The following is a 15821-nucleotide window of genomic DNA, read 5'->3' on the forward strand; positions in this document are numbered from 1 at the left end:
GTCGGAAATGTTCTTATGCAGGCGCGTCATGGCGGACGAGAGGCGAGAGGCGACAATGTGTAAGATATGAGAGACAAGAGATGAGAAACACTATTTGAGATACTTACGGGGATAAGGAAGAAAAGGGGAGGGGCTTCAGTTGTATCAGAAGAAGAGAGGAGAAGGAGATTAGGAAAAGAATAGGAAGAAGGAAAGGATGCAAACTGTAAAAGCAGTGCGAGCGTGGCGAGGTGAGGCGAGGAAAGAAGAGATACCCAAAGGCAGGAGGACACCAGGTATTAGTTACCTAATTGAGGGGACACCTAGCGATAGACGCAAGTGTCGATGGACGAGGCAGGCATGGTCATGTCATTCCTTTACACAGACGAAGACAGAACAAATTGCAGCTTTAATTTTCCCACGTTAATGTACCACCCATACCGGTACCCTGTGATGTCAACAGTGGCATCCACCCCAGACGCTATATGTAGATACATGTGCGTAATCGTAATCTGCAGCTTAATATAATACGATATACGAGGTGCAGATCTTGGGCATGGAGGTGTCGAAGAAGGGCGCATCCAGTCGACGCATCCACACTACCATCCAAGATGCAGGCGCCTCCAGAAAAGGAAAATAGACACGCACAACCCAATATTTACAAGCCAAGAAGGTAGGCTGTAGTGGTCAGGCAGATTATCACAGACATGAGACAATTCTTTCCCAGGCCATCCTGAAGTCCTTTTGCAGAAGCAACGGTGACAATTCTTGGGCGCGCAGAAGTTGAATCGTTGTCCAAAGATGAGGTATCACCTTGTGTCCTAGCGGGTGCAGTGGGGTGAGAGGGACCAGCTGAGCCTCTCTGTGTAGGTGCAGCGGCAGGTCCGGCTTCCGTAGAGCTGCCGCCGGCCGGACCCCCGGTTGCTTCTGGATTGATGGCATCCGGTGAGCCGTTGGATCCAGGTTTATTTCCGGCCGAGAGCGCATGGATGACTCTGGCAGACGCTGAAACAGTAAGTGTGGCGACATTTGCTCCATTATAGCCGCACCTATCGCAGCTGACGACAATCGTAGCTAGACTGACCTCGGGAGTGGTTTGCGTATCGCAGCCACAGTCCTCGAAAAATAGTGTAGTACAGAGCTCCACCGCAATGAAAGCTGTAGGATCTACAGGGTTGACAGTTGTGTAAGTCACTGTTGTCACAACAGAGGTAGTAACCGTGACAACCCCCAGGCCAGGAATATTGGTAGGTCGCGTTACGTTATTGTTCGTCTCGGTATTCGATGGGCTTAGAAGGGGCACAGGCGCTGTCCCAGAGACGATAAAACCTCCGGTTGCAGTAGTATTGGGTAAGCTGACAGCAAGGCTGTAGACTGTAAGCAAGATGCTTGAGGAGACAGCTCGCTTGGACCTAAGATGCCTTGGGAGACCAGGTGAATTGGCCGCTACATTGCCGCCACAGATCTGTTTGTCATCTCCAGGTCATCGCACTCTACACCTCCCACTAGGAACAAAATTTGTTGCCTCGAGGGACTGAGATCCATAGCAGATACTAAAACCAAAGGTTAGTATCGGTACACCTGTTAACGCAGGTATAGAGCCCATGTTTACTCAAAGAAGACGCCTATGAATTTGTAACCCCGAGCCGCCAAAGTTATACATAGCTGCGGAGTCATATTCGTACTTCTCCCAACCTCAATAAAGCCAGGGAAGCCAGCTTGTGAACCTAAGCAACCAGAAAAGACAAAGCCATCAATTGTAGGTACATCAGTACCACTTGATGGTGCTACAGAAGTTGAAGTGGCTATAGGCAATGTAGTGCTGGCCGCTGATGAACCTTGGCCTAAAGGAGATACAGTCAGTAAGGACGAGCTCTGAGCTTGTGAACTTTGCTCAGAAGACGCCAAAGAGACAACCGTAGGACTAGAAAACGATGAAGTCGAAACGGTGCCCTCAGTTTCTGAAGACAACAACGAAGCAGTAGATTGCTCCACAGACTCGGTGGCCCTTATGGGTGTAGGGGGAGTTCTTGAAGGTGTTGTAGAAGGCGAAGAAGTGGTACTTGAAAGCGTGCTGGTCGAAGATGTAGTGAGTTGGAGCACAATTCCAGTGGATGTAGTTGTTGCTGATGATCGCGTGGAAGTTATTGAAGAAGTCGTAGAAGGCGAGAGCGTGCTGGTAGAAGATGCAGTAGACGGAGGCTCGGTGGATGAAGACGAGGAGGTTGTCGTGGTTGCCAAGGGGTATACAGGTGGCACCGGGGCTGGAAAGCCAGAAATATCAAATATCAGTGCAGAGTCATAGATGCCATCTATAGCATCGCAAACGATGAAGTCCAGGATATTAAGTTCTTCTGGGGCATCTACCATCACTTCATGGCGCAACCCCACACTTGGGTATTTAAGGTCAGACCCTGGTCTATACATCACGTCCGGTGCATTGTAGGAAACGCGGACGAGATTCGCAAAATTCACATCGATGAAGGCTGAGTCCGGAGACGGCAGGGGTTCCCTAAGAACCAGTAAATGCCTGTCTACTCTGCCAATCTGGTTCAGTGGCTTAGGGTTACTTACCCTTCCGCGGTCGCAAACTGGTACCTGATCACGAGTTTGCTCACGTCTGGGGGAACACTAAGGGTGATTGAAATCGCGCCGTACTCTTGACTAGGCCCCCCAGGACATGAAACCTGTTGCATGCGGTAGCCATAGCCTGTGCTTTGGGAACCCGTAATTGTTGCATCGACTGCCGTCCCACTAGTCAAGATTGCGCCTGAGAATTTATCAGCGTCGAGATCGCTGATTATCCCAAAGGCTGCTAAAGGTATCGGGGGGATTCCGTTGTAGTTTGATCCGAGGATGGTCAGCCGGCTGTCTTTTACTGCGGCGTTTGCTAATGCCATCGAAGACTGACCGCCGAGAACTGAGACGCCGGCAGTCGACCCGAAAAGAACTGCCGATGCCACGGCGTAAAGCCGCAAGATGCGGGCCTCCATCGTATGCTGGTGGTACTGATTGGAAAAGTCGTCCCGGTTTTTTTTTCCGGCACAAGTGCTTATAGTACCTGCTATCTATTTAAATACTTATTATAGAGTTTATCCTCGCCACTTTTACTGACACAACTTGGTAGTAAAATAGTAAACAAAATCTTCTTATTTGAGACAACACATTTTGAGGTATAGGCGCTAAACGCAATTTGACTGTTTTTCATGTCTGGATAGTAGCCGGGAATTTGTTAAGGGAGGTTGCATTCCATGCGATTCTGTGCACTGTCACCAAGCCTCTCATGACTATGGTTCCTAAATAGATGCTAGGCATCAACAAGGGCAATTTCATGGCTGGTATTGACGTATTGAAATCTCATTGGCCAAGTCGAGGTACTTCGTTCCGATGCATAGCAGATTTTCTCCATACGGAAGAGTTCATATAGATAGGGGTATAGAAGTTTCTGAGCCTTTGCAAGTAAGAGGAATGTAGGTATAATTAATGTCCTTTGTGCCACCGTAATACGTGCTAGGGTCAGTCTAGCGGAATTACGTAATATTAGGGCTGATTGTTTAAGTCAATTAGGACGCGAGATATGGGATTGAGGCAAGATCACTCTGTGCGTATCACCCGCAGGCCGGTGTATATGTCCCGTCCGGAGGACTACCTCTCCCCTTCTGAATCTTCAAGGTGCTCTGGGAGCTGAGATATGCCCTCCTATTTAGATGTGTGAGGATTTTCCTAACACCTCCTTCCCAGATAGAAATGTAGGCCAGGAGCGGGCCCAACAGCCCATCATCATTAAATGTGAGCATTCCCCCAGTGTCCGTGTTGCATTATCGCTCACATGGTCCCAGAGTTGTGGCTGTTCCGAGGTAGACGTGTGTACGCATAGAGGAGGATATCACGTAATGTTTGCAGACACAAGGTCAGCGTGTTCGTCGAGAGACGACAAGAGAAGTAAGGTATGTCTGATGTAAGCTGGACTTGTTGGGCTCCCCGGGTTGCGGAACGACCCCGATCCGAGAGTACGGTCTTCTTCGGTGCAAACGGTTAGTGCGAGCGGGGCCGGCCTAGACTGCGGCCGGCATACGGTAGATCTTGCCCGCCCTCAATCTCAATCTTGCCCGCCCAGAATCTCGCCTGACCATGACCGCACCACAGCACGCATCGCTCAACGTGCATTATGTAATTAGACCACAAAAGTGACACGTACACTTGTGATTTTACCAAGTCTTGTGTATTGTGCTGAACTAACTAACAATCTGTTCAACAACCCATTCGCTGGCTCACCACCCATTCTCGGTCTGCTCAAATCTCCCACGATGCATGATGATGGTAATGCCCTCCCCCGCTTTATAGGTTCATGGATTTCAGGCTACATACTTTGCTACATCACGTTCGTCTTGTCCCTGGTTGCAGTATCCATCAGATCACTTGTTCCACGTTCCCAGCCCCATTTTGAGAATGAGATCATTCGCAGAGAGATCTTTAGAATGAAGAATGAGTGAATATTGCATGTATTGTCCACCTATTGATTGCCAAGTGGCTGCCATTTTCCACATAAAGAAGAAAGCCGCTAGAAATAAAATCATACCACATCTATCGGGCTAGCTTGTTGCATTTGGCCTCTTTACACTTTTCCAGTGAGAATTTTTTGATGGACTTCTTTCCAATTCTTTTCCAACTCTCCCTTGACTATGCCCAACAAGAAACGAGAACACTGGGCGTTGACTTTCTCTTCCAACTCAAGGCCACCGCCACTCGCGTTCTGGACCCTCCAACGCGTCTCCATCAAGACGTTGAGTGGGCAGTAGATGCGAACAAAGGATCCATCCGGTGTAAAGGTGAATTCGTATTCGCTAACACTCTTCTTTTCCAGCATGCCTTTGGGTAACGCCTTCGGTAGGTTTGTCGGCACAGTGTCGGTGACTGTATAGCACTCAGTTGTAGCAATAGGGTTTACATCTTCGGGTACTGTAGGGGTAACTTTGGGTGTTCGGAGGTTCCAGTGCGTCAAATTTGGGTCGCTTTTAATGTGATTTTCGGCGTCATGAAGTCGCGACAAGGCGTCCTCACGAGACATGTGCTCGGGGACCGGAGTGACATGGGTCAAAACTATCGTCGTGTTAAGCATGTTGCTTCGCTTCCGGTTTAAAAATGTACTATATGTTCTTAAGCCCGAGTTTCTGGGTTATGTAATCAATACTGCGCTGAAAGCAAGACAGACGGTATTGAAGGACAGCAATAAAGAGCATACAGAGCAGAGAGGTGCGGATCTGCGACAAATAAAATTTGTTGGCTTTGGTCTACGGAGGTACTCATCTAGTGAATTGAAATTTCTGTCCGCCTCTAATATATCAGTTTGTGTGTACCGAATGTCGATTACACGATGAGACGTTTAACGTATCAAGAAATTGCTCAAGCCCAAGTCTGTTGCATTCCTGCGCCTAACTTTGAAGTTTCTTTAGTGCCCTTCCCGCAATCCGAACTTACCGAAGTAGCTTACGTTGTGATTTACTCGTCTGCCAGAATGGCACGGGCCCACACGCTAGACTTACCTATCATAGGTAATGGAATCTGTCCTCGACATTAACGAAGCGAGTGTGTTGTGCATGAGTAAAGTGAAACAGCCATGGTCATGCTCCACCGGTACCCTATCGAGTGCGGCAGGGGCCCCATTTTCGCTAAATGCGGGGTAAGGCCATCTAGATCCATTGCTTGGAAATGCCGAGAAATATTTGCCCTATTAAATGCTTACATTTCGGCGTTTTTGGAGTAAAAATGTACATTTTCAGTTTTGGTACAGATGTAATTGAGGCCATTCGATGGAGTACACAGTATACCTGCTTGGTATAATTATTAGAATCCCAATGGCCACCTATTAGAATTTGCACCTGTAGATTAGCAACGTTAATGACATTTTTTAGGCTGTCTACCCAGCTGAGCCTTTTTTTTCTTGAACGCTGTGCTCTCCTTTCGTTGAGTGATTAGATTAAAAATGTTCCTGAATTATCAATCAGCTCTAGATAACAGGATATAAAGAAGTAGCGTATAAAGATTTACAGCTAGTGCGTTCAGTTTAGTGACATCACTTAGTTCAAGATCGTTTAGTAACCCTTATACTTTGAGATGCAAGGACAGGATTTCAGGTATCTTAAGTGGTTGAGTTGCGAGATAGCGTTGCTTGTATTGGACAGCCGAAACCAGGACCGCTATAGCTATGACCACAGGGGACAAACCGGGATAACAACCCTTACTTACTTACACAAGCCGAAACCTCCCGAAAAAACAAAAAACATACAACACCAGGTATTCGCTGGTCGTCACCGACCCAACTACTAATCCGGCCCTCACTGGCTTATCTATGGGAGAGCGGACGGGATCCCGAGTTCTCCAGTGGGTATGGTCGTATGTGATAGATGCTAGGCAATAATCAGTATATCTCGGCATGAGTTTAAGCAGGGAAACGTGAAGTTCGATGTGGAGATGAGGCTGCATCATTGCTGATCACGTCGGTATGGAATTTTCTTTGATCCCAGATAACGAGCTCTACTCATGATTCCAATCATCACTTTTGTTCTCTAATTGCAATGCAGTTGTCGTTGTTTTTTAGTCATTGTGTAGAAACTAATTTGTAGAAAGACATGGGGACATGGTGAGCTACGGGGTGCCCGCGTCGACAGGGAACGAAGGAATCTCTGACAGCCAGCCGGTGGATCAGAGGTTGTGAGATGCCGTTGCTTCCTTAATCGGGCCTGATTATAGGTGAATGCAATGTCCGAGTCGAAGTCGTCAGCGACGAGGCCTATGCACCACCCGAGACCGAGGCTGGCTGCGGGGTCCAGAGGCGCCAAGGGCTGAATAGCGGCAATCAAGATGACTGGTTTATGATGCTGGTAAACGAACAGTGGATCCTATCAGAGCGCGGCGAGGTGATGGCAAATACGAGGGTACGACTTGAGGGGCTTCGCTCTCAACCGAGAGTCATGTGTGGTCAGCTGTGAGTTCACAGTAGCTTGTGTGAAGGGCTTCCGGGTCTACTAACGGTCGAAAGGGTTCAGGCAGGCCGGTGCCAATAGACTTTTGCTGACTTCCCGATAACCCGCCATATAGGATAGAGGTTGCCAGTACTTTCCTGTGTAGGGAAGAAGATTCTGAGGCGAGGATGACGTGACATTTATCGCATCAAGTGGCCCTGCGAACATGGAGATGATGGGGCGCGGCGAAGTGCAAAAGGTTCCAAAGTTCTAGCCGGCGATAACTCACAACACGTTTACGGATAAGAGATTCGCATCCGGCCCCATTCATGAGACTTCATCAATGCCCCCAAAGAACAAAAGTAGCTGGCGTCTTGGGTGATTTTATCAATTTGTCTCGTTATTTGGTGATCTATGTTATTGTGCAATGCATTCATCACGCTGGTTGCATTAAGAGACCTTGATAGGCATCAGCCAAATAGCTAGCCCCCTTCCCCTTATAGTTCTCCCCTTCTGGATATTCATACCAGTGACCATTGTATATCCAATGAAACGGGGGCCCTTTTTTGGCCATGCATTGCTGTCTAGTTTCTCTCGGGATGATCTCGTTCGAGTTGGTTGATGACAGTCTCGGTCATCGTGACAAAGTTGGCCAGGAGAGAGTCTGTATTGTTGACATTGCCAGAAGTCGTGTTGCGGGAAATGGCTATCTTACGCAACTGGCCATCGCGGACAATGTTTCGGCAGTGGGAAACGATCCGAGCCGCATCCGGGCTGAGGGGCGTCGATGAAGCGGCAGGTGGAGGCATGTAGAATCGCGTCCTTGTTATGGGGTTGCTGTAGGAAGGAAAAAAGCTACATTTATAACGATTGGGGGATTAAAGCGAGTTAGATTGGTCGAGATCGAGGAGGATTCAGGCTGAAGCTTAAGAGATGCAAAGTATTATGGTCAGTTCAAGTATTCTTTCTACTGTTGGATGCCGAAAGAATGTCTCGCGGAACAATTCTCTTGGGCGTTTGAAGAAGGGGTATCTAAAGGGGGCATAGAGAAAGAATGATTACATGGTGTAGAATGACAATGGGCGGGGGGTGACTTCTTGACGACTGCGTACTTGGTGTCAGATGTAAACGCTCTGTGACCGATATCTGAAGCTGTTACCTGGTCGCTCAAAATACAGTCTTTGGTGTGAAGCCGGCTTGGGGTGGGATATGGAGGAGTGGAATCGGCTGCGTTCGACGTTGTTAGCCCAACGGTAGCTGCGGTCGACTTTCTGTAGATGGAGAGGGGAGGAGAGGAAGTAGGGCTAGATTTGATAGATGGCGCATTGGATAATGAATGAAATGTAGGTGAAAGACGGAAAACCGATGACCAGTCAGTTGCGGCTTGCGCCTGCTGGGTAAGGCAGATAAGATACGTACTATCAATAAGCAAAATGCGTCTTTTCTTCTTAATTCCAGATACTGTGTGGCCCATAAATTTGCCGAAGACGCGCCTGCTGTTCATTGTTGCCCGTACTTGCCTGGTTGTAGGTTCTTTCCACCTATGTCTGCCAGCATATGGCACTTGCCCGGCATCCAGGGAGCATCTTGCCGGGCATCTACGTATCTACGTACCTACTTATGTATTTAGGTATCGGACTTATAACCAGTCTCCCTCGTCCGTCATCCTTATTCAAAGAAGCAGCAACCTACTGGATTGTAGGCAGTTACACGATGCTTGAAGATGTGCCGGCTGCGGTCCCCACAACTCGCTTGCTTCTCTCCGAAAGCGTCGAAAGCAACAAAACTCTCTCTCCAGCCAGTGATACTCATCATCCGATAACTAATCTCCCTTCATCAACTTTTTGATCACCGGTCTACAATTGCTTGTTATGCTTTCTCACAGCGAGGCTCTCAGCTCTTGGCTATGATCAGGATGGTGAATGTCTAGAGAGAACGAAGGATTCTTGACGAGTTTGGTGTTGCAGTAATTCATATCGATGTAGGAGTTTTAGTGCCTGTGTGCGTGTAAGTTAACAGCTTGCAATTGACATGGGCGTTGCTGCACTCTGGGACCTGTGGCCTGCGCCAGAGACGACGCTAGTGGCTGATGTCGCAGAGAAAAGTGGGTTGTGCGGTCGAAATCGTGCAAGGAGAACCCGCTTTTCCACGCCCGTCCACCGCTGAGTTCCGTTGTCTTGGTCTCACTCGGTGGCCGATCTTGCATCCCTTGCCACTATCAACTGCATATTCTCCAGCATCTTAACGTTACCTCTATTGGTACATCAGCAGGATTTGCACATTGACGCGCTGGTTAACTCGCTAGACTCACCTGGCCACAGCCTTATCACTCAGCTTCGGTAACCTTTCTTGACCGCTCGCTCTTCAGTAAAACAACAACTGTCGTCAACCACCACCATCCGTGGTCATGTCATCTTCACCACCCCAAACGCCCACACTCAATGGGGCCGATATCCCGTCCAGGACCAACACACCTGGCGACGATCCATCTCTCAGACCGTTGACCGTCAGATCACCACCCCGGCTCTAGGCCAGTGGCCTCCAGCCAATGCATCAGCCCCGACAGCCATTTTGACGGCGATTAGTGAGAGCATCATCCAACGAACAAGCCACGTCTTCTAGATACTGCATGCCGGCTGTCGGTGCCGACAGTGCTTCTTCTCTGCATTTAACTCCGCTTTCGCTTCGCGATGGCGACAATATACAAGAGCAGGACACTAATTATAACGATGATAACGATGGATACTATTTACATGAATGACGGGGAGCATTGGCGGCGTTCAGCTTCATAGACTGGAGGAAATAAGATACCCATCTTGCCCTTTTTCATTGCAAAGACATGTTAAACAATGTCACTAATGTCTCGTGTGACCTAAGGACCTGAGTCTGGGGCGACTGTACATTGCCGCCAAATCCAGAACACTGCAAGGCATACATCTGTAAGTGGATCAACGTAGGAGTCTATGATCCAAGGGGAAGCAACGGAGGGGCTGGATGCATGAGAAGGATAGTGATGTCATGCAACCCACCGAGCCATCGGTCCTCGTGTTCAGCTCTGTGTCCTCAGCTAGGACTTCGCCAACCCTGCATCCGTCGTCAACCAACGCTGATCTTCAGCGGTTTCTTTCTTTCGAGGGCAGTGTTTGCTCATCGCCATGTGGCAGGTGGCTTCTCATGAATTCGTGCAAAGGAACCGGGCGGCAGGCTGCCCAAAGCTGCAACAGCCGAGAACACCAATACGTCCGAGATGAATGCGCCTCTGCATTGCGACAGACCCGCCCGGCATGGGCACAGTTCGCAACTTGGACCAACCAACTCAATTATTGTCGGCGTAGAATAGGAGAGGGGTCCCCCGATTGGTACTCTGCGGCCTTCGACCTGACTGGGATGTGAGAGAGAAACCAACCAACAACGACACAGCTTCAGGCCAAGCGGCGGCCGGTTGGCGGGGTTTTCGTGAATAGGACCGGGCAGAACCCGCATTATCATGCAGGAAGAGGGCTCCCTCTTTTTTTTGGCAAACAATCATTCAGGGCAGACAAGCCAAGGCCCCAGGCTTGTCATGCATGGGTTTAATGGCTGATTATCTTCTGTTCTCTTTCGACAGCCTTCTCTCAGCACCAAAGCCTCCCCAGCTTTGTGAACATTCGACGACCCGACCCAAAACGCCCCCACAACCAATTCTTCCACATTATCATAGGAACCAGGCGATTTCTGTCAATCGACGCATCTCTCGAATCGACTGGATCAAACGGTTTACAAGGGGCCACGATTGAAGCCGACCGTGGGACTGATCACCCACCCAACCTCCCCCCATCGATCCCACTACACAAACCATCAATTCCACCGAATCTGACGACCGTGAGATTGGTTGGTGGGTTAATTCCAGCATGAATCATCTGCGCATGGCCTGCAGCGCAACCCAATCCTACAGTTCAGAGGCGATTACTGCACGCACTGCACAGCATGCAGTCTCCCTCAGCACCTTATGGGCGTTTGTTGAAGGTGTGCAGGTTGACCAGACGGAGATAAGCCAGATCAAGATTGCAGTCCATCTACGGTATCATTTATCACGGCCCATTGCATACACCGCGCAGGTGTGTGCTTTCGTTAATACATTGATTGGTTGATTCGTCGTGGTTTGAGAAGAGCCTAGTTGAAATATGATGGAAAGAAAACGATTACTGGTTTCATCAAAGACGACGCTGCTTTCTCTTCCCAAGTGCTGCCACATCTTTGGTCTTCGCCTTGCTGCAACAGTTCATTATCTAACTGTATATCATTCAGCCTAAGTTCTTTCGCGCAGTTTTCAACCGAGATCAAAAGAGACCCTCCAGCTTTGGCAACCAAGATAAAAAAGGATATGCTGAAAGGCCAAAACATTTTTGAAACTTCTGATTCAAAAATGCCATCTAACACCCACCTGGCGCCCTCGCATGGCGAACCAGTCCCAAAAGCTGTGTACTGCTTGACGTCCTCTCGGGCGACCTCCTCTGACAGCGACGGCGGACATACCAGACCCGCTCCCAGCCACGACATTGTTCTCACAGGCAGCCGCGGCAGCCAACTCGACGTCGACGTGGAACGCCATTTCTCCAAACCCAAATCGTCGTCGTCGTCATCGTCGTCGTCGTTGTCGACAACGTTTCACCCGCCGTTGCTCAATCCAAGCAGCTTCCCCATTCAAGTCCCTCACAGCCACTTGAATTCTCTGTACATATCCCGCCCAACCACTTCCCCGTCCTCTCCACAGATAGCGGGAAGGAAACGAAAAATCTCGGCCGAGCCCCTGTTCAGAACGGACCCGGGCCAGATCCGTTTGTTGACCGAGGCGGAGCGGCGCCAGCAACACCAGCAGCAGCAAGCATGCGCAGTCGACGCCCAGAGACACCCACCCCATGCTCAGAAAGCCCATGGACTTTCAAGCACCGAGACAAATTGGCCTGTTGCCCTGCCCAAGATCGTGCTCACGACGCCGGGGGGCATCTCATTCGTCATTTGTGCCCCGAAGCCGTCGCGGCGACTCCACTTTGCCCCTGACCACAGGTGGATGCTGGAGCTGACCCCGAAAGCCCAACAGAAATGGGAAGAATCAAGGCATTTTGGATATTAGAGAATGAGGACGGAAGGCTTGGCTGGGGTCCACCACCTGGGAGGGGCTTGGTTTACAGACTGGTGAGAGCCGATCGATACTTGTGGAACAAGAACTGCGGAGTCTACCTGGAACCGGCGGCCCCGAATTTCCGGCTGGAATGGACACAGACTCGGTGCTGGTACTCTAAGGTGGACGCTAGCCAGCAGAATGATCGGCCAAATAAGCTGCGACAAAAGGGAAGAACTATGCTAGGGACATAACGCAGATGCGTTCTTGTCACTTGCATTCCCAGCACTCAAGTGAAAATGTCCAGGGGACAGAAACCGTAGCCTGGAAAATACTCATCCTTCCGATTGACTTTTGAAACCCTTCAGAGCAGGGGGGAAAGAATTTATATATGGTAGTCACAGTGACGGCCGTGGGAGTAATGTGCATGTTAGCACAAGAGGCAATGTAGGATTCTCTACAATATTTAACCAAGATTGTACGATCCTCAAACGTTCCCTCGTGGTTTGGCGGGCCCCATTGATAACATCAACCAGAAACTCCCATGTATCTTCACATGACTGTATTTGCCCGCATCAGAGCCCTGTGCGCCCCAGTGCTTCCTTGGATGCTATAGACTCCTCCGATATTTCTTGACCTTCATCCCAGAGGCCTTGGTATGGCTCGTACTCCATTCCCTTATTTGAAACGGAACAAGCGATGGCGATAGTGACTAGTAAAGCAGAGTGAGGGCATTCGAAACCCACCAACGACCGACCATGATAACGAAACAGCCGACAAGGCGTTTGAGCAGCCGATCATGAAGCCGGGGAAACTAGACTTCCCTAAATGACCAGAGGCGGCTGCATGAACAACCAAAACTAGGAGCAGCGAAATGGAAAAAATAACAACTTATGTGTTGAACTCATTTATTGAAATGAAATAGTAGAGAAATGGAAGCAAAGACAACAGAACAGACAGGTTCCCCTCAGAGCCTCCCAAAGCAAACGGACGAAACACGAACCATGGGAAGGATATTGTGAGGCACTTGGTAGTCTCATGGTGCCCCAGAGGTGGAATCTCCAGGTTCCACTGCCGCGGCCGGCTGCTGCTGACCGCCTGCCCATACTCTGGCTGGGTAACCGAACAGTACCTCTATAATCTCCAAGTAAAAACTAAGCTTGGCATCCTTCTAGGTCTGCTACAATCCTAGCACAAAGCTCCCTCTCACTTGCCTTGGCTACTTCGTCGTCACTACTGTTAATCATAAGACAACTAAGCACAACATCCGCATAAGTGTCTCCACATGCCCATCTGAGGCGGTCAAGATACTCTCGACAAACCCATCGTCTTCGATCATAGTGATCTTCTTCGTCATAATCGGGATTCTTGTGCCATGTGTCCTCGTAGCTCTCCAACTTCTCCCATAGCCCGACTTCAAGTAGAAGAATACCGAGAGAGTACACGTCATATGCGTGGCAATACAGGCGCTTTGGATCCGCGTGCTTCGCAGGATGCTGATAATAGTCAAGCACGAAACCACTGATGTTTTGCTCTTTCGTCTGCTCGTTCACGGTTTCCTTTCGTAGCATATCATGACCGTATATGCTGCTAGGTCGAGGAGCTCCATTTCTACGTTTCCACTTTGCTTTCTCGTCCATCGGGTCATCCCACGTATAAGTAATATTGCTGGCCCTCGTTCTGCTTTCTGTATCTTCTGTGGGTTGTTCTGTCGTTGACGGATTCGTTCGGATGATGATATCGTCCGGCCGTGAGAAGATGTAACCCATCAGAATAGGTTTTGAGACGTCGATCTCGATTTTGATCTCGTATCGATCCTCCTGGAGTGCATTCACATGTTCAGGAAAGAAAATTACTGATTCTGCGCGTATGTTCTTGTGCAGCCAGCCGCTAGAGTGTAGCAGGCAAACGGCACGCACAAGCTTTCTAGCCAACTCAAAACGCGCACCGAGTGTAGATCGGATGCCTTGTTTCTCCCTAGTTCCAAGCAGTGACTGCAGCGTCACAGGTGCGCGAAGTTTCAGGTTCTCTGCAGGCCGCTCACGACTCTGGACGCCAATCGTGCCGGGCAGCCTGTAGAGAATACTGCAATGTCCTTTATGGTCGCTTTCTGTGTGGTCTATCATACCGGCGATATCCAAACCATAGACTCTTTTCATCATGTTCGCGCCTTGAAAGGTGTTGGCAAAGTTCCTGATTAGAGCATGAAGCTTGGGATTGGCTGGCCTGACCGCCTCGATGGGTTCGTCACCTTCGGACTCGTCGCTGCTATTTTGTTCGTAGATCTGATCTGTGCTAGCCATGCTGTAATGACGTTTCATCGTAGTATGCATTGACAATGATTCCAAGAATCGTGCCCGGTTTCGACGACGCTTCAATCGCTGCTTCTGGTCCGGAGTGAGTTCTAGCGGCGGTCCGCGGTAGTCTCGCATTTCCACGTAAACTACCTGATCTTCAAATAGGGCAAGGCCTTTTCCCAGATACCGCATCTTGTGTTGCTCTTCATTGATGCTGGTGAGAGTGCTGTCGTCCGCGTGCTCTCTGTCTTTGTGTTCATTAACCGATGCTTTCAAATTGGCCGTCGAAGCGAGCAATTCGTAGCCTTCTCGCACTGAAGACTGTTCATCAACTTCTGCATGCTGAGTTGCGAGCCTTGAAGTCCACTTCAGACCTGTCGGCGACTCCTGCCTTGCCAAGCATTCCATAGTGAGGTAGATGTTCATTGACTCGAATGCGTTTTCAGGGCAAAGGCGATAGAGCGATTCGCTGTGAGATCTCAAGTCGACGATAAGTTTCTTAAAGTTTTCCTTGTCTTTCAAAGCCCATTTGAATTTGTTAAGCCCTGAGAGACGGTGCCTGACTTCACTGATCACCGGATTGACATCCTCAATTGTAGTTCCTGGGATGGCCAATTGGACGTTATTGACCGACTGCGATACATCCTGGATGCCCTGGGCCGGATGGAGCTGGATACCATAGCGCTTGATGAGTTTCTCCTGATTTGAAAGTGTATCGGCAAGGGCTGAAAGAGTGTTGAAGACGCCTTCGGCCTTGAATCGGTTGCTTAAGAGGTACTCGTAAAGTTTGGTCCGCTTTCGTCTAGTGGGATCGGAATGTTCTGGCTCGTTGCCGTTCTCATTTTGAATCTTCCAATGGAACCCCCAGGCTTTCAGAATTGACTGCTGAATCTCCAATTCGCGCCGGTGAGCTGAAGATTCCGCCTCTGCTGCTCTCACAGCGGTAAAGAAGTTGTAACAGTCTCGACATGTTGTGTAGAGGCCTACAATACCGACTGCAAGACCTGCAACATCCATAATAGCGATAGAATAGAAATGAAATGTATGATCCTAGGCAACGTAAGAGTTGAGCTGCAGGGTGCTATGAGCAAGGCAGATAAGTCTAGACATTTTTTTACAATTTTTATTAGCGACAAGGCATCTTTACGTAGTTAGACATGTATGATTGCGTCAGAGAAAACCCACTACAATAAATAATACGGCCTAAGATGCACAAGTGGTCTGACGGACGCCGAGGCTGTGCTAGTAATGGCCAATAAGGATGATCGGCCTATCTGAAATGCATGTGTGTCGCATCATATAGACAGACAGAATTACGCGTGTTCTTGGCATGAGGAGCGAAGGCCACACCGTCAGTGTTCCCTGCCACAGCCTTATAGAGACGCTGGGAGGGGGGACGTTTTGTGCTCAAATTGTATTCTGCCTCGGCGTCCACCGCTCAAACATTCCGATCTAATGCAGCCACTGTAATAGGCGACGCTT

The 15821-nt window shown here is 49.3% G+C and overlaps 2 protein-coding genes across 2 annotated transcripts; both read right to left on the minus strand.

Annotated features, from left to right (window-relative positions):
* Window positions 1-1933: 1933 nt before the first annotated feature.
* Window positions 1934-2972, minus strand: EsH8_X_000028 (uncharacterized protein; the record flags this gene model as incomplete). The annotated part of the gene is made up of 2 exons (XM_083274116.1): window positions 1934-2243; window positions 2554-2972. The coding sequence occupies 2 exons, from the start codon at window positions 2970-2972 to the stop codon at window positions 1934-1936; spliced, it is 729 nt and encodes a 242-aa protein (XP_083119508.1).
* Window positions 2973-13196: 10224 nt separating this feature from the next.
* On the minus strand, window positions 13197-15356 carry EsH8_X_000029 (uncharacterized protein; the record flags this gene model as incomplete). The annotated part of the gene is made up of 1 exon (XM_083274117.1): window positions 13197-15356. The coding sequence occupies one exon, from the start codon at window positions 15354-15356 to the stop codon at window positions 13197-13199; it is 2160 nt and encodes a 719-aa protein (XP_083119509.1).
* Window positions 15357-15821: the final 465 nt, after the last annotated feature.

Source organism: Colletotrichum jinshuiense, chromosome 10 (assembly GCF_051148585.1).
Source record: "Colletotrichum jinshuiense chromosome 10, complete sequence".
Taxonomy (NCBI): Eukaryota; Fungi; Ascomycota; class Sordariomycetes; order Glomerellales; family Glomerellaceae; genus Colletotrichum; species Colletotrichum jinshuiense.